Source organism: Heteronotia binoei, chromosome 2, assembly GCF_032191835.1.
Source record: "Heteronotia binoei isolate CCM8104 ecotype False Entrance Well chromosome 2, APGP_CSIRO_Hbin_v1, whole genome shotgun sequence".
NCBI classification, from domain to species: Eukaryota; Metazoa; Chordata; class Lepidosauria; order Squamata; family Gekkonidae; genus Heteronotia; species Heteronotia binoei.
Genome location: NC_083224.1, coordinates 191,926,842 through 191,949,133, shown reverse-complemented (window position 1 = coordinate 191,949,133; position 22,292 = coordinate 191,926,842). Strand labels below are relative to the sequence as shown.

The following is a 22,292-nucleotide window of genomic DNA, read 5'->3' as shown; positions in this document are numbered from 1 at the left end:
GTGAGAGGATGGGCCATTGGCCTGATCCAACATAGCTTCTCTTATGTTCTTAAATGCTATCCAGACCAAATGTTCTTTCAACCTGTTAATTTCACTATACCACTTTGCATTCTAAACCACTGCCTATCAGCTTATAAGTAGCTCTGCTCACTGTACGCCATTCCATTGTCTGATGAAGTACGCATGCACACGAGAGCTGACATTCTGAATAAAAACTCTGTTGGTCTTAAAGGTGCAACTGGGCTCTTACATTGTTGTACTGCTTCAGACCAGCACGGCTGCCCACCTGGATCGATGTGCTGTGATTCTCTGCAGGACTTTAGAACTCAGTTAGGATCGTGTTTCCTCTAGGCATTCTTGCCTCTCTTCCTAAAGGACTCTAGTTAGCTGCAAAGAGACAGAGTTCACCAGCGGCGGCAGATTACATTGGCTGAGCAGCAGAACTTCCCGGTTGGGTCACAGTTTAATGCATTCCAAGAGACTGAGAGGTAACCACAGAAGTTTGCTGGAGGTATTCGAGATGTTTCTGAGCTGAGAGGGTACTGTGCAGCACGCCTGAATATGCTGGCTGGTTTTGTTTGCAAGCAGGCAGCTGCGAAATGGTTTTGGCTTAGCTTTGAATACTTTCTTCGTCGTCCCCAAACCCTGAACACCTTTTGGTTTAGAACAAAGTTTGAGTCCAGTAGCATCTTTAAGGCCAACCAAGTTTGATTCTGGGTATAAACTTTCATGTGTGCGTGTGAATTAAACTTGGTTGATCTTGAAAGGTGCCGCTGAGCTCAAACTTGATTCTGTTGCTTCGGACCAGGGGTGGGCACACTGTCGTTTGGGAGCCGCATGTGGCTCTTTGACATGTATTGTGTGACTCTTGAAACCCCCGCTGCCCCCTCGACCTGCTTGGAGAAGGCATTTCTCTCTTCAAAAAACTTCTCCAAGCTAGTTAGTGGCTTGGCGAATGTATTTAAAGTTAAAGTTGATTTAACAGGGAGAGCCAGTTTGGTGTAGTGGTTAAGTGTGTGGACTCTTATCTGGGAGAACCGGGTTTGATTCCCCACTCCTCCACTGGCACCTGCTGGAATGGCCTTGGGTCAGCCAGAGCTCTCTTATCTGGGAGAACCAGGTTTGATTCCCCACTCCTCCACTTGCACCTGCTGGAATGGCCTTGGCTCAGCCATAGCTCTCTTATCTGGGAGAACCAGGTTTGATTCCCCACTCCTCCACTTGCACCTGCTGGAATGGCCTTGGCTCAGCCAGAGCTCTCTTATCTGGGAGAACCAGGTTTGATTCCCCACTCCTCCACTTGCACCTGCTGGAATGGCCTTGGCTCAGCCATAGCTCTGGCAGAGGTTGTCCTTGAAAGGGCAGCTGCTGTGAAAGCCCTCTCCAGCCCCACCCACCTCACAGGGTGTCTGTTGTGGGGGAGGAAGATAAAGGATATTGTGAGCCACTCTGAGACTCTTCGGAGTGGAGGGCGGGATATAAATCCAATATCTTCATCTTCTTCTTCATTTCTTTGCACCTTTCCCTCCTCCATTTATTTGCCTGCCTTCCTGTTCTACCGCTCTCCAACGTCTAATGTTCCTATCTTGCGGCTCTCAAACATTTGAAATCCGTATCTCGCGGCCCTCAGACCTACGACGTTTCTTCTACGTGACTCTTATGTTAAGCAAGTTTGGCCACCCCTGCTTCAGACCAACATGGCTTCCCACCTGATTAACTTTTGGTTTAAATGAGGATAGGCTGGGGTACCTGCACTGCCCCCCCCCAGGGAAACACATGGCTGGATCCTGCAGATCAGCAGTGCCTGTGCTAGCAGAACAGATCTGCAGGGATCTAGCCTTTTGCCCCTATTGACATGCTTGCCTGTTCCTACTGAAACCGAAATAGTTTGGCTCCTGGGACGTTGGGTGAGGAAGAGTGAAGCTTTGTCACTGATGCAGAGACAATTGTTTGCAAAGGGAATGCCACGTGTGTGCTCTCTGTGTGTCAGGAGGAAAAGCTCCCCTTCTGTTTGTATTTTTGCAGAAAAGCCAGCCATTGCGCCTCCCGTCTTTGTGTTCCAGAAGGATAAAGCGCAGAAGGTAAGAGAGCTTCATGCCTTACTAGTAGCCATAATTAAAAGTTGTCCTTTTTTCGTTTGGAAGGTCAGGCTTGAATAAGCCGGGCCTGTGGCTTTTTATTGACTTCACTCATAGCCCATCTTTCTTGCGGAGATTTAAGACAGGCTTTAGCGCAGGGGTGTCAAACATTCAGCCCGGGGGGCGGAATCAGGTCCTGAAGGGGTCCTATCACGGTTGTCTGCAACTCACGGTTGTCTGCTTCTTTCTCCCTCTCTCTCGCTTCCTTCTGCATCCCAACTTACTTTGTCAGGCTACAGGAGCTACAGAGCAAAGCTCCTCCCTTGGGGAGGAAGTGGGGGGAGGAGAGCTCGCTTCGCCAGGCTTGCTCAATCGCACGGCAGAGCTACTGAGCCAAGCCTCTCTTCCTTCCGCTGGCTGAGGCTCAGCAAGCCAGCGAGGTGGATTAGGCCGAGTCCTTTATAAAGTCTATATCTCCCCTACCTGGCATTACATTTTATGACGCACGTGGTTTGGCCTGACAAAGTAAAGATCCGGCCCTCGTAACAAATGAGTTTGACACCCCTGCTTTAGCACTTCCGCTTTCCAAGGTGCCTTTTCCACACTGACTCATCTGCAGTGGGACTCTTGCCCGGGAGGCTGGGGAGTGCGTGGAAGGAAGCACTTAGCACCGGTGCTGTTCAGGCTCACTCTAGCATCTCTCCTGCTTTCACGGGCAGGCAGTGTTCTGTATCATCCACGCAGCTCTCCATCCAGCTGCGTTTTGCAGGGGACTCCCAGCGGTGGTTGTGCCGGCTGGCTGCCTTTCAGGGATGCTTGCCTGACCCTGAATGAGCTACTCACCAAGGGGGGGGGGCTCCCTCCGAGGAATCCGGGTGCCAACTGGGCTAGATCCAGGGCGGAGAAGGGCTCTTTGCTGGCTAGAGGGTCGTGAGAAATAGCGTCCAATTAAAAAGAGAATGGTTCAGCTAGGACACCAAGCTGTGACTGAGCTCCCACGCTCCTCAGGTGTCGGCAAACCACAGTTTATCATTTTGTCTGGACTCGCAAGCAGCGGTTGGCCACGGCTGTCTGCACCAGAACTGCAAGGCCGCGGCTCCTTTCTGTTACACCAAACAGCTCGGCCAAGCCACTGACGGCAAAAGGGGAAGCAGCGAGCGACTGCGTATTTTCTTCAGTGACTTCAGAGGTGACAAGTTGGCAACCGGGTTGTTTGTGTGTGTGTTGGGGGGGGGGAGAATATCTGTCCATTGGGATTTTTTTTTTATCCCACTCGAACTGTGAAGCAATGTGTTAGACTGGACCGTGGCCTTAGTTAGCAGACCACTGCTCCTGAAGAACAGTTAAACAGCCATTAAGAGCGGCAGAACGGGGGAAGAGGGCTACATCCCTCTCCCTTGGAAAGCCAGTTTGGTGTAGTGGTTAAGTGTGCGGACTCTTATCTGGGAGAACCGGGTTTGATTCCCCACTCCTCCACTTGCAGCTGCTGGAATGGCCTTGGGTCAGCCATAGCTCTGGCAGAGGTTGTCCTTGAAAGGGCAGCTGCTGGGAGAGCCCTCTCCAGCCCCACCCACCTCACAGGGTGTCTGTTGTGGGGGAGGAAGGGAAAGGAGATTGTGAGCCGCTGTGAGACTCTTCGGAGTGGAGGGCGGGATATAAATCCAATATCTTCATCTACCTCACAGGGTGTCTGTTGTGGGGGGGGAAGGTGAAGGAGATTGTGAGCCACTCTGAGAGTCTTCGAGTGGAAGGCGGGATATAAATCCAATATCTTCATCTACCTCACAGGGTGTCTGTTGTAGGGGAGGAAGGGAAAGAAGATTGTGAGCTGCTCTGAGACTCTGGCTTTGAAAGGGCAGCTTCTGGGAGAGTTGTCTCAGCCCCACCCGCCTCACAGGGTGTCTGTTGTGGGGGAGGAAGGGAAAGGAGATTGTGAGCCGCTCTGAGACTCTTCGGAGTGGAGGGCGGGATATAAATCCAATATCTTCATCTACCTCACAGGGTGTCTGTTGTGGGGGAGGAAGGGAAAGGAGATTGTGAGCCGCTCTGAGACTCTCCAGAGTGGAGGGCGGGATATAAATCCAATATCTTCATCTACCTCACAGGGTGTCTGTTGTGGGGGAGGAAGGGAAAGGAGATTGTGAGCCGCTCTGAGACTCTTCGGAGTGGAGCGCGGGATATAAATCCAATATCTTCATCTACCTCACAGGGTGTCTGTTGTAGGGGAGGAAGGGAAAGGAGATTGTAGGCTGCTCTGATACTCTTCAGAGTGGAGGGCGGGATATAAATCCAATATCTTCTTCATCTTCTTCTACATCCGGCAGTGCTGCTGGAAACGGGAAGAACTGGAGGTCCTCCAGTCAGGCAGGAATCTTTCAAACAGATCTTGTCACTGTGATTAATCCATTATTAACCAATGGATGTAATCTTTCGCTGACAGTTCTTGATCTACTCCTGCCAAAAGGCTTGGGATGCACTCCTGGGTGCATCAGCAGGGCCGGCCCTAGGGTGCATGGCACCCCAGGCAGCCTCGCTGCCCACCGCCCCCTGGCCCACTCTGCAGTGCCTTCCCCTCCCACCCTCCCAGTTTGAAGCACCGCGCTGCTTCGGGGGCTCTTTCAAGGCTGCCCCCTCCCTGGCCAATCAGCTGATTGGCGGGTAAAGCACCGCGGAGGCCAGCGGCTCCTATGCGCTCACCAGGATCGGCGCTGGGGCAGCGGCGGTGGGAAGGACGAGTGAGCTGCTGGGAAAGCGGCCGCTGCTGCCGCTCCTCTCCACTTCCTTCCCATGCGATCCAGGGAGGAAGTGGGGAGGCGGCAGCCAGCAGCGGTCGCTTTCCCAGCGGCTCCTCATCCTTCCCGCCGCCGCCGATCCTGGCGAGCACATAGGAGCCGCCGGCCTCTGCGCTGCTTTACTCGCCAATCAGCTGATCGGCCAGGGAGGGGGCAGCCTTGAAAGAGCCCCGGGAGCACGGCGCTTCGCCGCGGTTTGCTCAGACATAAAAATTGGGAGGGAGGGCGGGGGCCTGTTTGGGCTCCCCTGCCCTGCTGGCTCCCTAGGCAAGTGCCTAGTTTGCCTAGTGGGCGGGCCAGCCCTGTGTATCAGTTAAATGCCTTGTGGGAAGGAGAGATGGCTTCTCAATCAACCCCAGAGAGGGAGGAGGAGGAGCCGTGTCTTGGTTTCTAAGGCTGCCTGCAGTTCACTTTTGGTTGCCGCCGTCTGTTCTCTCGTAGCCCCGTTCCCAGGGGCCACCGAAGTCGTCCTGCATCTTTACAGGTAGTTTGGATAAACTTCTAGAACGCTTCTGTGCAGCAGCCCCAACGTGCCCCTTAAAAATGAAGGCAAGACCGCCTATCACGCTGTCGAACGGCAAGCTGCACAGAATTCTCTTTCTAGGAATAGTTCTAAGACTGGGGGGCGGGGTTCAGCCTTTGGGGAAAACTAGTTCCCCGTTTGCTTCGGTGATGGTGCCTTAACGTGAGCTCAGCATTAGCGAGAGAGGCAAAGAAACAGCGGATGGTCGAGCCTGTAAATCTGGACTGGTCTTGAGGGGCATGCGGGCCTGTGACTTGGAACTCAAGGCGAAGGATGGGTGGTTATCTGCAGGCTAGCAAAAGAAAAAAGAAAAATCCCCTCCCAGCTTGTGGGTGGTGGTCCGTAACAGTAACCTGGTCTATGCTGCCTGAAACCAGGTGCTGGTTCTTGTTGTGTCATAATAGAAGCCTTATTGGCCAAGTCCAAGGCGGGCCTGGCTGTGCCAGCATTCTCTTTCTCACAATGGACCCACCAGAGGCCTCCAAGGAGCCTGTGAGCAGGCAGTGAGGGTGTGAAGGCAGCGTCCGCCGGTGGTGGAGAATAAGAGTTGGAGGCCTGCCGTGTTTTGTAATTTGGGGGTGGTCAGTGAGCGGTGTGTGCATGTCCTATGCAGGGCCGAAACAATGTAGGGCCACTGCCTGGGGGTGGGGGAAAGGACTGCAAAGCCCTTCTCCGGCTGGCTGCATGTGTGTTGACGCAGAAGTAAGTCCTGCAGTGTTCGGTGGGACTTCGTCGCAAGGAGCCACGCCTGGGACCACAGCTTCTGTGCAGCTTGCAGTTCGACACCGTGATAGGCAGTCTTGCCTTCATTTTTAAGGGGCACGTTGGGGCTTTTGCACAGACCTTTCTGTTGCACAGCCGGTGTGGTGGCTCGGCGCACGGACTCTTACCTGGGAGAACCGGGTTTGATTCCCCACTCCGCCACTTGCACCCGCTGGAATGGCCTTGAGTTAGCCGTAACTATCACAGGAGTTGTCAGAGCTCTCTCAGCCCCACCTGCCTCACAGGGTGTCTGTCGAGCGGAAGAAAGGGAAAGGAGATTGTAGGCTGCTCTGAGACTCCGTCTTTGAAAGGGCAGCTTCTGGGAGAGCTCTCTCAGTCCCACCCACCTCACAGGGTGTCTGTTGTGGGGAAGGAAGGGGAAGGAGGTTATAGGCCACTCTGAGACTCTGTCTTTGAAAGGGCAGCTTCTGGGAGAGCTCTCTCAGTCCCACCCACCTCACAGGGTGTCTGTTGCGGGAGGAGATGATATAGGAGATTATAAGCCACTCTGAGTCTCTGATTCAGAGAGAAGGGTGGGATATAAATCTGCAATTCTTCTTCTTCAAGGGCTTTGGGAATCTGTGCTCTTGAGAACCCCAGCAACCTTTATGGTGGGGGGTTATACTTTGGGGGTAATGCATCTGCTTTGCGTTCAGAAGGCCCTTTTCTGCCTGAGACCTCCCCTGGTGGCTGGTGCTGGTGCTGATTGGCTTCATGCAAAGAGTAATTTTTAAATTATTTTTGGAGCCAATGGAAAGGGAGTTAGAACTTGCTTTACTGGGCTCTCACTGGTGTGAGCAAGACTGGCCTGCATTAAACGTTGAGAACTGTTAACGTATTGATTTGCCAAGTAATGGAACTCCTTTATAATGTAGCTAAGAGAAGGGTAAGTGTTTTGTGGCTAAAAATAAATAGATCTGCATCTGATGGGAAGAAGTAGAAACCTGTCCCGTGAATCAGGAGCTCCTTTTGGCAATTTTCTTCTGCATTGTGTTTGAAACCGGAGGAGTCTGAGGAAATGAAATCCTCATTTCCCAGAGGTGGGCAGTTTCATTACGCAGTTCTGGGCTCGTTTGGGCAAAATGTAGCACCGAGTACGATCGCACGAAATTGTTGGTTTTTAATTAGATGGTTTTGAGGGAATTTTAAGGAAATTGTATAATGTTGTAGATTGCTGTTTTATCATGTAATCTTTTGTATTTTATATTATGTTGTGAGCCGCCCTAAGTCTGCTTTGGCGGGAAGGGTGGGATATAAATTAAATGTTATTATTATTGTTGTTGTGTTGTTGTTGCTGTTGTTATTATGTCACGTTGGAGTGGTGTTCATGATGCTGGCCTAGGATTGGGGAGCCCAAGGTTCAGATTCCGTTCCCTCCTGTCATTGAAACTCGCTAGGTGACCGTCAGCTAGTCACACGTGGTCCTTCTAGCCTACCTCATAGGGTTGTCGTTGGGGAAAAATAGAAGAGGGGAGAACGATGCATATCCCCCTGAGCTCCTTGGAGCATGGGCTGGGTGAAAATGTGCTCAATAACCTCCCAAAGCTGAGACTGAAAGTTCTCTTCCAAAAGACATTGGGGGGATGCACTCCGTGGAGGGTGATTCCAGGTCAGTGGAAACTATTTTTTTTAAAAAGGCTGCTTCGCTCTGAGAATCCGAAAGGCTCTTTCTTTTGCGTTAATGGGAACAGACAAGACCCTTGTGAGGGAGAGAGCAGAAGCAAAGAGAGCAGTAGCAGCCCTTAGATGGGCAGCACTGTAAATCGCTTTCAGTTGGTGACTGAGGTTGAAAAAGAGTGACTAGAAGGCAGTGCTGGGTAGTGTTGCATAGTGGCTGAAGCACACAGAGACTGGAGAAACGTCGACTGCGGGGGTGACATGATAGAGATTTACAAGATTATGCATGGGATGGAGAAAGTACAGAAAGAAGCACTCTTCTCCCTTTCTCACAATACAAGAACTCGTGGGCATTCGATGAAATTGCTGAGCAGTCAGGTTAGAACGGATAAGAGGAAGTACTTCTTTCCCCAAAGGGTGATTAACATGTGGAATTCACTGCCACAGGAGGTGGTGGCAGCTACAAGCATAGCCAGCTTCAAGAGGGGATTGGATAAAAATATGGAGCAGAGGTCCATCAGTGGCTGTTAGCCACAGTATATGTGTGTGTGTGTGTGTGTACACACACATATATTGGCCACTGTGTGACACAGAGTATTGGACTGGATGGGCCATTGGCCTGATCCAACATGGCTTCTCTTATGTTCTTTTGGCACATTCTTTCTTGTGTTGTAGATTGCCTGGATTTCCTTAAAACCGGGCAGGTAGGAATAAAAACATATACAAGTTGCAGCAGGGTGATGCTTTCCCAGGTGTGTCGAAGCCAACTTTGAGGCTGGTCGGCAGGCTGGATCTCATGGATCCGTGCAGGGGAATGTTCTTTACACCAGAGGAAGACACATCTGCTAGTGGGATGGACCTGGGAAATCCTCCCCCTCCCCCCCCCCCCCGGTTACTCAGGGTGCAGAACTGAGTGGCAGCCAAGATTAGGAGGAAGTGAAGTGTCTCTGTGCGTGCGCACCCCCCCCCCCCACCCCACCCTCCCATGTGCCGCTGGGGACTGAAGGGCCCGTGTCTTCTTTGCTCCCAGTTCCTTGCAGAGCAAAAAGGGCTGCCGGATACAGGTGAGGACCCTGTGGGAGAAGTTGAGTCTCCTCACCGGGGGACGGGTCTCCCCGAGTCAGCCGGGGAGTGCAGCTTTGAGGCACGTGCCCCCACTGTTGCTTGTGCCAGTGCTGAAGCCCGCCTCGGCCCCATATCGCAAGAGCCGGCAGGGGTAAGTCGGAACCTACCACATTCTTCTGGTGAGGCGCTGGGTTCTGTCCTTTCCTTCCCTTCTCGTTTGCTCCTTTCCCCTGGGATGTCTGCCGTTTGAGGCTGGCAGCCTTCGTAAGTGGAGTAGCTGGTGGCCAGTGTTTCTCTGCCATTAAAAGAAGCCAGCTTGTTATTGGGGGGGGGGGCATTCAGGAAGGAAGCCGCGGGAATGGTGTAACGCTTGCCTCTTCTGTGAAAACGGCAACCTGCTCCCCACCCAGCAAAATGGGAAAATTGGAATTACGTTCAGTATAATTTCTTTCTCCTTGGTTCATGGAAGAGCCAAGGGCCGCCTAAAATTCTTCTAGACAGTCACTTGGGCATAGTCTTCAGTGAGGAAATGTTTTCTGGAGGGGGTGGGGGGTTCTTGCTGAGACCCCGTCTCTTTTGTGCAAGGAACAGATAAATGTCTGAGTAGGCTCTAGAAAGCTCAGGTCAGAATAGATATAGCAACATCTCTGATACAACCAGGGGTGGAATTCTAGCAGGAGCTCCTTTGCATATTAGGCCACACCCTCCTGATGCAGCCAATCCTCCAAGAGCTTACAAGGCTCGTTTTTTTTGCAAGCTTTTGGAGGATTGGCTACATCAGGAGGGTGTGGCCTAATCTTCTAAGGAGCTCCTGCTAGAATTCCGCCCCTGGATACAACCCAATGCAAACGTGTGGCTTTACTGCACATCGGATCCAGGTAGGAATCGGTGTGGTCCAGGGTGTCAGGCTAGGTCTGGGGAGGTCTGGGTTCCAGTCTGTACTCAACCGTTTTCCTTGTTTAATGACTTTGGGCTAGTTCCTCTCAGCCTAACCTACATGGCAGGGTTGTTGTGAAGATAAAACAAAGAAGAGGATATTGTATGCCTCCTGGAACACCTTGGAGAAAGGGTAGGATGGAAATGGGGCAGTTGAAATCCTTGATAAGTTAGGGATGGCACTTGAAGCTAGCTGGGGAGATGAGAGGAGTTGAGCAGCCTCAAATTTTGGCAGGGGGCTCCTGCGACGCCCACTGGGGGAAGTGCCACACATGGAGTGGTGTGCCCATCAGGTTGGCACAACGGGTGGCTCTGCGGGTGCGGTCACTGCTCTGCCTACAAGTGGAACTGATGTATTGAACAGTTACTGAGCCAGTTTGGTGTAGTGGTTAAGTGCACGGACTCTTATCTGGGAGAACCGGGTTTGATTCCCCACTCCTCCACTTGCACCTGCTGGAATGGCCTTGGGTCAGCCAGAGCTCTCTTATCTGGGAGAACCGCGTTTGATTCCCCACTCCTCCACTTGCACCTGCTGGAACGGCCTTGGGTCAGCCAGAGCTCTCTTATCTGGGAGAACCGGGTTTGATTCCCTACTCCTCCACTTGCACCTGCTGGAACGGCCTTGGGTCAGCCAGAGCTCTCTTATCTGGGAGAACCGGGTTTGATTTCCCACTCCTCCACTTGCACCTGCTGGAATGGCCTTGGGTCAGCCAGAGCTCTCTTATCTGGGAGAACCGGGTTTGATTCCCCACTCCTCCACTTGCAGCTGCTGGAATGGCCTTGGGTCAGCCATAGCTCTGGCAGGAGTTGTCCTTGAAAGGGCAGCTGCTGTAAAAAGCTCTCTCAGCCCCACCCACCTCGCAGGGTGTCTGTTGTGGGGAGAAAGATAAAGGAGATTGTGAGCCACTCTGAGATTGGGAGTGGAGGGTAGGATACAAATCCAATATCATCATCATCATCTTCTTGATTGGGAGTGGGTGGGTGCTCTTATTCGGTTTCTGATTCAGGCCCTTCCAGTCCCTTACCCTGACTTTGGTGGCCCAAGGCAGCCGATCTCATCGGATCTTGGAAGCCAATCAAGGTCAGCCCTGATCACTACTTGAATGGGAAGCCAGCGAGGATGTCCGGGGTCGCTCTGCAGAGGCAGGCAGTGGGAAACCATCTCCGTTTTGCCTTGGAAGTCCCTGCAACGTCGCCTAAGTTGGCTGCAGGTTGATGGCCCCTCGTTGCTCCCAGCTCCTCTCTTAGAATATTTCTGCCCAAGTGATTGCGGGTAATGGTCTACCTAGAGATGTGAAGGCCCAGAAAGATTCAGTGGGGAAGTGGGGGGTTTTTTTCTGTTTTTTTTCCTGAAGCCTTTTTTGGGGGGGGGGGGTTCCGAAAAATTGAGGGGAAAAAAAAGATAAAAAATGATTATGGACCGTTTCATTTTAACATGATGAATAAAATATTTTAAGGCCATTTGGGGGAGGGACGGTGGCTCAGTGGTAGAGCATCTGCTTGGGAAGCAGAAGGTCCCAGGTTCAATCCCTGGCATCTCCCAAAAAGGGTCCAGGCAAATAGGTGTGAAAAACCTCAGCTTGAGACCCTGGAGAGCCGCTGCCAGTCTGAGAAGACAATACTGACTTTGATGGACCAAAGGTCTGGTTCAGTATAAGGCAGCTTCATATGTTCAAGGCCAGGTGTTCAAATATTTTCCTAATCATTTCTAAAAAATATGTATGGTATCATTATTCTAATTTCTGTGCACAGAGGACAAGCAAGTCCTAGGTCGTGCCCATTCATTGAAACTTAGTCCTACACCCCCTTCTATGCACTTTCCCCCCTCTTCAGTTCTTTTTAGGAGAATGAGTTTATTTTTATTTCATACAGTGGAGAGGAAATATGAATAATTGTTTGTTTATTCTTCGTACTTATATCCCGCCTTCCCCGCCGAAAAATCTTCTGGATTTTTAAAAATTGTTTTGTGAAGGTTTTTTTTTTGTCTGTTCCACATAAACTAGTAAACAGTTCAGGAGATTGTTGCTCGGTTTGTTACAATTACAAATAAATATTATTTTAAAAGTAAATTCTGTTTGTAATAATTGTTTGGATACACTATATTTTTAATATGCTAGTTGTGATGATTTCATGCCAAGTAAAATTGTCCATAGTCTTATTTTATGTTCCTAAAGGAGCAGAATGACTTTCAATCTGGAAAAGAAAAAAGAAGTACTAATGTAGATTTTTTTTTCCAATTTTTCCAAAAAGTTCCATTTTTTCCCAGGAAAAAAAAAACTAGAAAAAACCTGGGTTTTTTTCCCAGCTTCAAAATTTCCAAAAATTTTACATTTCTAGGTCCATCATGGATACATTGGCAGCTGATCTTCCCCAAACTCTTGTAGGTCTCTGAAGATGCTGCTGACTTGAATCTGGTCGTGGAGAATCAGAGCCCAACCTGAGAGCCAGCTGTCCCTTGGCGGAAGCTGGGAGCTGGGCAATTGCAGCTTCTGTTGCCCTTATCCAGAATTAAAATACTTTGCAATCTAAGCAGAGCAGTGAAATGTTGTTGGGAAGGAAGTCACTTCCTGTCCAGTGGGGATCCTTTGAAAGGAAGTTTGAACTTGTTTGAGCGACTGGAGACCCATCGGCATTTGTGGGTTTTGTGACATCGTCGGAAAGGCCGCGGCTCTCTCCGTCTTGCAAAGTAGCCCGCAATGAATGTAAATTCATTGATCGGTTTATATAGATAGGCCTGTGGCCTATTTTAGACACCACGCACCTGTTTTTTTAGTCATTTGGGGGCTCATTCTCAGTCCCAGGAGAAACCCTTCCTGACACCAGTCTCTTCCTGGAAGTGATTTTTACGTGTGATCGATGGCCAGGCAGCAGGCTGTTAAGCTGTCTCTGGCTTGTAGCGAGAAGAGTCTTTCCTGGCAGAGCATTGCAGGGCCTGAAGGGGGAAGGATGCTGTCTTGGTCCCTTCACGTCAGGCTTGGTGTTGGTGCACTTAAAGTTCTTTTGTCCTCCAGGATGTATGGCAGTGGAAGAGAGTTTGGGGACATGCTTGTGTAGCATTTCTAAAAGGATATATATTTTAATCCCTGCAACATTTTGGTGTAGTGGTTGAGTTTGGTGTAGTGGTTAAGTGTGCGGACTCTTATCTGGGAGAAGAAGAAGGTGATGAAGATACTGGATTTATATCCCGCCCGCCACTCCGAAGAGTCTCAGAGCGGCTCACAATCTCTTTTACCTTCCTCCCCCACAACAGACACCCTGTGAGGTAGATGAAGATATTGGATTTATATCCCGCCCTCCACTTCGAAGAGTCTCAGAGCGGCTCACAATCTCCTTTCCCTTCCTCCCCCACAACAGACACCCTGTGAGGTGGGTGGGGCTGGAGAGGGCTCTCACAGCAGCTGCCCTTTAAGGACAGCCTCTTCCAGAGCTATGACTGACCCAAGACCATGCTAGCAGGTGCAAGTGGAGGAGTGGGGAATCAAACCCGGTTCTCCCAGATAAGAGTCCGCACATTTAACCACTACACCAAAATGTTGCAGGGATTAAAATATATACCCTTTTAGAAATATATACCCTTTTTTAACCGGGTTTGATTCTCCACTCTTCCACTTGCACCTGCTGGAATGCCCCTGGGGTAGCCATAGCTCTCGCAGGAGTTGTCCTTGAAAGGGCAGCTTCTGGGAGAGTTCTCTCAGCCCCACTCGCCTCACAGGGTGTCTGTTGTGGGGAAGGAAGGTGAAGATGATTGTAGGCCGCTCTGAGACTCTGTCCTTGAAAGGGCAGCTTCTGGGAAAGCTCTCTCAGCCCCACCCACCTCACAGGGTGTCTGTTGTGGGGGAGGAAGGGAAAGGAGATTGTGACTGCTCTGAGACTCTGAGATTCAGAGGATAGGGCGGGTTATAAATCCAGTAATAAAAAAATATCATCATTTGGGGCAGACTTGTCCCCTTCAGAATTGGGTTCAGTTGGAACCCCGGGACCTCTTCCATTACCTGCTCTCTTTTGGGAAGGTGACACAGCCTCTTTTGTGGTGAGAGGGGGGTGTGTGTGTGTTTATTTTTATTTTATTTTTATTGGATTTATATCCCGCCCTCCCTGCAAGTGGTATCTCTTGCCTCCTGTGCTGTTATTTTTATGGAGGATTGTCATTTATATATTTTCATGACCCCTTGGCGCAGTGGTAAATCTGCAGTACTGCAGTCCTAAGCTCTGCTCACGACCTGAGTTCGATCCCGGCGGAAGCTGGGTTCAGGTAGCTGACTCAAGGTTGACTCAGCCTTCCATCCTTCCGAGGTCAGTAAAATGAGTACCTACAGCTTGCTGGGGGGAAAGTAGATGACTGGGGAAGGCAATAGCAAACCACCCCGTAAAAAGTCTGCCGTGAAAATGTTGTGAAAGCAGCGTCACCCCAGAGTCGGAAATGACTGGTGCTTGCACGGGAGATCTTTCCTTTTCCCATTTATATATTTAATGTACATGTAATGTGGCTTACGGTTAGAGTAAGTTAATTAGAAAAGCAGAAGTCCACACAAAGAAGTCCAGGGGGGGGGGGGCAGAAATGGCATAAAACCGACTTCTGACCAAAAGGAGACCATTAAACTCCCCTCACCAGAAAGATGTCCCTTTGTGTGGTTGGGGGTGGGTTAAATAGCCTTGGAGGTAAGAACGGAGGGGCTTTATTTCATAGAATCTAATGATTCAGTCAGGAAATGGCTGAACACCTTTGCCAATCTGTTGGCTGTAACTGCCATGTTTTGTTATATATGTGGTTTTATAACAGTATTTTATGCCTTTTATGTATGATTTTATGGACAATCAGTTTTAATTTTGTATGGTTTTGCTGCTTTCAATGCTGGCTTAGGCAGTGAATAAATAATTTATTTATTAAGGGAAGAAACAAAGAGGTCTAGACAGGGTTTTTAGTTCATCCTTGGTTTTAACGCTAGTTTTACATCTTCGGTGTCAGTGTCTTAAAGTCTGTATTCCTATTTTATGTATATTTTAGGTGGTATCGTATTTTAGTGTATAATAATTATTGTATATTTGTATTACCTTTTATTGGTTATGAATTGGACTTTTATGAATTGTTTGCTGGTCTGGGGTTGTTATAAATAAATAAATAATAGGGCATAGAGTTGGAAGGGACCTTTGGGGTCATCAGTGCCCCACAGGGACCGGTTTTGTGGAAGACAATTTTTCTACGGATCGGTGGGGGTGCCGGGGGTTTTGCTGCCGATCCCTCCCCCCCACCACCACGGGGGTCTTCAAATGAGGGATTGGCACAGGTTACTGCCGCGCTACCCCTTCCGCCCACCCGGGACCCAAGCAAATGCTTTGGAGTGAGGCTGAGGTGCCTCTTTCGTCCACCTGGGATATGGGCAGGCGAAAAGGGCGGTGCAGTGTCTCTTCCTCACTCTGTGGCCCGGTTGCTAACAGGCCACGGACCGGTACTAGTCCATAGTCCAGGGGTTGGGGACTCCTGATCTAGTCCTACCCCCCCCCCCCCCCGCACAATGCAGAAAACTCATAGATACCCCCCCCACACACACACACACATCCCCAGTGACCCCTGCTTAGGGTTGCCAAGTCCAATTCAAGAAATATCTGGGGACTTTGGGGGTGGAGCCAGGAGCCTTTGGGGGTGGAGCCAGGAGACATTAGGGGTGGAGCCAAGATCAAGGCTGTGACGAGCATAATTGAACTTCAAAGGGAGTTCTGGCCATCACATTTAAAGGGACGGCACACCTTTTCAATTCCTTCCTTCCATAGGAAATAATGAAGGATAGGGGCACCTTCTTTTGGGGCTCATAGAATTGGACCCCCTGGTCCAATCGTTTTGAAACTGAGGGGGGTATTTTGGGGAGAGGCACTAGATGCTATACTAAAAATTTGGTGCCCTTACCCCAAAAAACAGCCCCCCCCCAGAGCCCCAGATACCTGAGGATCAATTCTCCATGATTTTCTATGGGAATAAATCTCCACAGGGGATAACAGAGTTCCCAGCAGACATTTCCCTCCCCTCCCCCCGCTTTCTGACGACCCTGAAGCGGGGGGAGGGCCTCCAAACCGGGGGATCCCCTGCCCCCACCTGGGGATTGGCAACCCTACCCCTGCTCCATGCCTAGAAGATGGCACAAACCTCCAAGATGCCTGGGTAAACTGACCTGGAGAAAAACCGTTGGCTGACCCCAAGATGTCAATTTCCCTGGGCGTGTAAGAAAGGGCTTAGTAAGACACTTAAAGCATTGACGCAGCCCTTCCTGCCCTCCTGCTTGTGATCTGCCTAATTCGCAGAATCGGCATTGCTGTCAGAGGGCCATCTAGCCTCTGTTTAAATGTAATTTGAAGGCCTTAGACTGAGCCATCGCAACATAGATGTCTTTTCAGGTGATAGCTGTGGCTTCAGGAGATATTTTGCCTTGACTTCACATGGCTAGGGTGGCGGGGAATAAAAACAAACGGAAAGGCAGTCTTATGGCCCCTCCCGGGATGGGGCATAGGACACAGCCCCTTTCCCCAGATGGCAATGTGATCCAGCGTTGTCAACAGGATTGCCAAAGTTCCTGGCTCACCATCTGCTTTTGCTGCTTCCCCTCCCTTGTCAGTCAGGCATTTCTGGAACTGCCTTATGAGTCCTCTGGGGAGAAAAAGAAGGCCGTTCTTTGTCAGCTTTCTGGGCCTGGTTGCCTGGAGGCGCACTTTGCACACACTAGGGGGGGCTCAGCAAGGCACAGCTACGTTTGGGTGGCAAATGTGGCTTGGAAGCAACATGCGGTGCAGTTTGTCGTGTGTGTGGGGGGGCGGGCAGACTTAGCACTCAGGCACCTGCTTTGCCCTCAGAGAACATAACATAAGAGAAGCAGTGCTGGATCAGGCCAACGGCCCATCCAGCGCAACACTCTGTGTCACATAAGAACATAAGAGAAGCCATGTTGGGTCAGGCCAGTGGCCCCTCCAGTCCAGCACTCTGTGTCACACAGTGGCCAAAAAACCAGGTGACATCAGGAGGTCCATCAGTGGGGCCAGGACACTAGAAGCCCTCCCACTGTGCCCCCCCAAGCACCAAGAATACAGAGCATCACTGCCCCAGACAGAAGAACATAAGAGAAGCCATGTTGGATCAGGCCAATGGCCCCTCCAGTACAACACTCTGTGCCACATAAGAACAGAAGAGAAGCCCTGTTGGATCAGGCCAATGGCCCATCCAGTCCAACACTCTGTGCCACGCAGTGGCCAAAAGCCCCAGGTGCCATCAGGAGGTCCATCAGTGGGGCCAGGACACTAGAAGCCCTCCCACTGTGCCCCCCCAAGCACCAAAAATACAGAGCATCACTGCCCCAGACATAAGAGAAGCCATGTTGGATCAGGCCAATGGCCCATCCAGTCCAACACTCTGTGCCACACAGTGGCCAAAAGCCCCAGGTGCCATCAGGAGGTCCATCAGTGGGGCCAGGACACTAGAAGCCCTCCCACTGTGCCCCCCCAAGCACCAAGAATACAGAGCATCACTGCCCCAGACATAAGAGAAGCCATGTTGGATCAGGCCAATGGCCCATCCAGTCCAATACTGTGTGTCACACAGTGGCCAAAAAACCCAGGTACAATCAGGAGGTCCATCAGTGGGGCCAGGACACTAGAAGCCCTCCCACTGTGCCCCCCCAAGCACCAAGAATACAGAGCATCACTGCCCCAGACAGAAGAACATAAGAGAAGCCATGTTGGATCAGGCCAATGGCCCCTCCAGTACAACACTCTGTGTCACATAAGAAGAGAAGAGAAGCCATGTTGGATCAGGCCAATGGCCCATCCAGTCCAACACTCTGTGCCACACAGTGGCCAAAAGCCCCAGGTGCCATCAGGAGGTCCATCAGTGGGGCCAGGACACTAGAAGCCCTCCCACTGTGCCCCCCCCCCCCAAGCACCAAGAATACAGAGCATCACTGCCCCAGACATAAGAGAAGCCATGTTGGATCAGGCCAATGGCCCATCCAGTCCAACACTCTGTGTCACACAGTGGCCAAAAAACCCCAGGTGCCATCAGGAGGTCCATCAGTGGGGCCAGGACACAAGAAGCCCTCCCACTGTTACTCCCCCCACCCAAGCACCAAGAATACAGAGCATCACTGCCCCAGACAGAGAGTTCCAACAATATGCTGTGGCTGATAGCCACTGATGGACCTTTGCTCCAGATCTTTATTCAATCCCCTCTTGAAACTGTCTATGCTTGTAGCCGCCACCACCTCCTGTGGCAGTGAATTCCATGTCACCCTTTGGGTGAAGAAGTACTTCCTTTTATCAGTACTAACTCGGCTGCTCAGAAATTTCATTGAGTGTCCCTAGGTTCTTGTATTGTGAGAAAGGGAGAAAAGTTGTTCTTTCTCTACTTTCTCCATCCCTTGCATAATCTTGTAAACCTCTGTCATGTCACCCCTCAGTCGACGTTTCTCCAAGCTAAAGAGCCCCAAGTGTTTTAACCTTTCTTCATAGGGAAAGTGTTCCAACACTTTAATCATTATAGTTGCCCTTTTCTGCACTTTTTCCAATGCTATAATATCTTTTTTGAGGTGCGGTGACCAGAATTGCACACAGTATTACAAATGAGACCGTACCATCGATTTATACAGGGGCATTATGATACTGGCTGATTTGTTTTCAATTCCCTTCCTAATAATTCCCAGCCTGGCGTTGGCCTGGGAAGCCCCAGATGGGGGCTGGAATCCCAGACTCTTCCACCTTGCTGGAAGGAGCCAGTATGCCAGGGAAAGCTTGGGGAGCTGCTGTCTGTCGGGTGGGCAGTGCAGAAGCCGGCGGACTCGAGGGCCTCTCTGAATGGAGGCCACTTTTCTGCTCTTTTCTTGGCCGCTGGCCATTCCTGCGGGGCTTGGATTCTCCCTGTTGCGTATCCTCTCCGAAACGGGAAACGACGGCGGTTCGTCTCCAGCGTGTCGGGAAGCCGCGCTCTCTGCTCTTGTCCTCCTTACCGTTTTTAACATTTCTGAAAGGCGGGCACCCTCAGGCGTCCTTCTTCCACAGTGTGAGGCCCTGCGCTGAACGGCCGCATCCAGGAAGTGAGCACCGCCTTCTGTTGCAGAACCACCTAACAGTTGTTGTTGTTGCTGTTACAGAGGTCAGCCGATGGGTCAAGTCCAGAAGACGGAGAAGGTGAGGAGCGCAGGCGTCCGTGGGCTGCTATGAGTGCCCTGGGGCAGGAGCTCATCTGTGCGATGTAAGGGGGAAGGGACAGAGCTCTGGCGTGGCATGCAGGAAGGCCCAGTCCTCCACTAGCAAACTTGGAGAGCTGCTGTCAAGCAACCTGGGGCACTGTTCCCTCTAAGCCAATGGTCCCCAGCCTTTTTTTGGTACCAGGGACCAGTTTCATGGAAGACCATTTTTTCACGGACCAGTGTGTGTGTGTGGGGAGGAGGTTCTGCGGTTTTCACCGGCCCAGGCTGCCCCCCCTGCCCACACCCCACCCCTGCCCCCCCTCCCGTAGGGGTCTTTAAATGAAAGGTGGGTGAAGAGCCCCGTGGCGCAGAGTGGTCAAGCTGCAGTACTGCCGTCGGAGCCCTCTGTTCACGACCTGAGTTTGATCCCCGGCGGAAGCTGGGTTCAGGTAGCCGGCTCCAGGTTGACTCAGCCTTCCATCCTTCCGAGGTCGGTCAAATGAGTCCCCAGCTTGCTGGGGGGGAAGTGTAGAGGACTGGGGAAGGCAATGGCAAACCACCCTGTAAAAAAGCGGAAGCTGCTTCAGGTAGCCGGCTCCAGGTTGACTCAGCCTTCCATCCCTCCGAGGTCGGTCAAATGAGTCTCCAGCTTGCTGGGGGAAAGCGTAGAGGACTGGGGAAGGCAATGGCAAATCACCCCACAAAAAGTCTGCCGTGAAAACGTTGCGAAAGCAACATCACCCCAGAGTCGAAAACGACTAGTGCTTGCACAGAGGGCTACTTTTTTTAGGTGAAGGTTGCTGCCACAGTGCCCTTTCCGCCCGCCAGGTACTCAGGTGGATGAAAGAAGCGGTGCTTCAGAGCGAGGCCTTTCTGCCTCTTTTGTCTTCCCGGGTCCCGAAAGGGGCAGTGCAGCACCTCTGCCTTGCTCCATGGCCCAGTTGCTAACAGCCCATGGGCCGGTACTGTTCCACAGACGGGGGTGTTGGGGACCTCTTCTCCGAGCCATGGAGTCTTGTGAGCAAAAGTTCTACTTTGCGAGCCGCTGGCATTAAAGCGGTGAGCTGCTGTATAAGTGACTTTGCTCTGGGCTTATTTTTCCTGAGCGAAGACAAAACTGTGCGAGCGGGAGGCCAGAAACCTGTGAGCTAGCTCACTGTAACTCAGCTGAGAGGGAGCGCTGCTTGGGGCTGTAGGTCAAAGGGCTGCCTCAGCATAGGGCGACTTTGGATGTGGAGACTTCTCCCTCCGCGGGAGCACAGCTGATACTGAGCAGATGGTCTCCAGCAGGTCGGCTAGGAGGACTCACGAGCAAGTCACATCCAGAGAGCGCTGCCATCGTCCTCGCTTATTTAGACTGTCTTCTTCTTCTTGTAAAAATTAGGGAAGCCAGAGAAGGCAAATGAGAAGTTACCGAGGATGCTTGGGTGCCTTTCCGAGCAGGGGTGTCAAACTCCTTTGTTAAGAGGGTCGGATGTGACAGAAACGGGACTTTGTGGGGCCGATCCATGCGTGTCCTAAAATGCAATGCCAGATAGAGGAGATGTGGACGTCATAAAGGACACAGGCAAACGCAATTAAAAATACTGTTTTTAACTGAAAATGCAAACCTGCTTAAAATAGTGGGACTTTACAATGCAGTTTTAAAAATAAAACCTCAAGGAGAAGCACAAGGATCGCACAGCAGAAAACGAAAAACTAAAATGAAATAAAATGCTCTCAGCCTGGGAAAACGTGAAACGTCTGGACATTGCAAGCTTCCCCCCCCCCTCCCCGATCTACTCAGATTAGCAATGGCTCTCTCTGTGTCATATTCCCCACTCCTCCACTTGCAGCCTTGGGTCAGCCATAGTTCTCATAGGAGTTGTCCTTGAAAGGGCAGCTGCTGTGAGAGTCCTCTCGGCCCCACCTACCCCACAGGGTGTCTGTTGTGGGGGGAAGGTAAAGGAGATTGTAGGCCGCTCTGATTCTCTGTCCTTCAAAGGGCAGCTGCTGTAAGAGCTCTCTCAGCCTCACCTGCCTCACAGGGTGCCTATTTTGGGGGAGGAAGGGAAAGGAGATTGTAGGCCGCTCTGAGACTCTCTCCTTGAAAGGGCAGCTGCTGTGAGAGCCCTTTCAGCCCCACCTGCTTCACAGGGTGTCTGTTGTGGGGGGATAAGATATGGGAGATTGTAGGCCACTGAGTCTCTGATTCAGAGAGAAGGGTGGGATATAAATCTGCAGTCGTCTTCTCCTTATGGGTGTTTCGCACCCACACAAAGGCTGGTGGCTGGTCCTCAGGTGCTGAGTCAGGTGGTCCTCGCAGGGCCTCTTCAGAGGTGGGGGGAGGGCTTGTACTTGGCAGCTGTCTGTCGGGTTCTCTGCCTCCCCTCTTTGGGTTCTGGCTGCTCAGCCTTGTTTCTCCATCTCCTTTCTCCCTGCAGATTCAGACCGAGAGGATGGAAGTTACTGCCCCCCCATAAAGCGTGAAAGGACGTCCTCACTCACCCACTTCCCTCCTTCACAGTCGGGTAAAGACTGAGTGTTTCAGGGTCTTTTTCTCTCCCCCCCCCCCCGTTCTGTGTTGTCCTGCAAACAGTTTTCTTTGGGTGGGGAGAGGGCACCTCTTGGGTGTACACAGAGCTAGGGAGGTGCGTGGGGCGAGAGGGGGGAGTTTTCTCGGAGGCGGGTGGGGCGAGAGGAGGGGCGTTTCCTCGGAGGCGGGTGGGGCGAGAGGGGGGGCGTTTCCTCAGGGAGGCGGGTGGGGCGAGAGGGGGGGCGTTTCCTCGGGGAGGCAGGTGGGGTGAGAGGGGAGGCCTTTCCTCAGGGAGGCAGGTGGGGCGAGAGGGGGGGCATTTCCTCGGGGAGGCAGGTGGGGTGAGAGGGGAGGCCTTTCCTCAGGGAGGCGGGGGGGGGCGAGAGGGGGGGGCGTTTCCTCGGGGAGGCAGGTGGGGCGAGAGAGGGGGCCTTTCCTCAGGGAGGCGGGTGGGGCGAGAGGGGGGCATTTCCTCGGGGAGGCAGGTGGGACGAGAGGGGGGCGTTTCCTCGGAGGCGGGTGGGACGAGAGGGGGGGCGCTTCCTCAGGGAGGCGGGTGGGGTGAGAGGGGGGGCGTTTCCTCAGGGAGGCGGGTGGGGCGAGAGGGGGGGCGTTTCCTCAGGGAGGCGGGGGGGGGCGAGAGGGGGGGGCGTTTCCTCGGGGAGGCAGGTGGGGTGAGAGGGGAGGCTTTTCCTCAGGGAGGCGGGGGGGGCGAGAGGGGGGGCATTTCCTCGGGGAGGCAGGTGGGGTGAGAGGGGAGGCCTTTCCTCAGGGAGGCGGGGGGGGGGCGAGAGGGGGGGCGTTTCCTCGGGGAGGCAGGTGGGGCGAGAGAGGGGGGCC

General features: G+C 52.0%; 1 protein-coding gene across 5 annotated transcripts in view; it reads left to right on the top strand.

Annotated features, from left to right (window-relative positions):
* Positions 1-22,292, top strand: part of RANBP3 (RAN binding protein 3) — a 63,473-nt gene that overhangs the window by 5,721 nt on the left and 35,460 nt on the right. For 3 of the 5 annotated variants that reach the window (XM_060232751.1, XM_060232754.1, XM_060232753.1), the window contains exons 2-5: positions 2,026-2,081; positions 8,803-8,988; positions 18,899-18,935; positions 21,361-21,447. In XM_060232751.1, the coding sequence (XP_060088734.1) occupies positions 2,026-2,081; positions 8,803-8,988; positions 18,899-18,935; positions 21,361-21,447 (366 nt within the window). The remainder of the gene's footprint in view (positions 1-2,025; positions 2,082-8,802; positions 8,989-18,898; positions 18,936-21,360; positions 21,448-22,292) is intronic. The other 2 variants (XM_060232755.1, XM_060232756.1) reach the window with 1 other exon arrangement.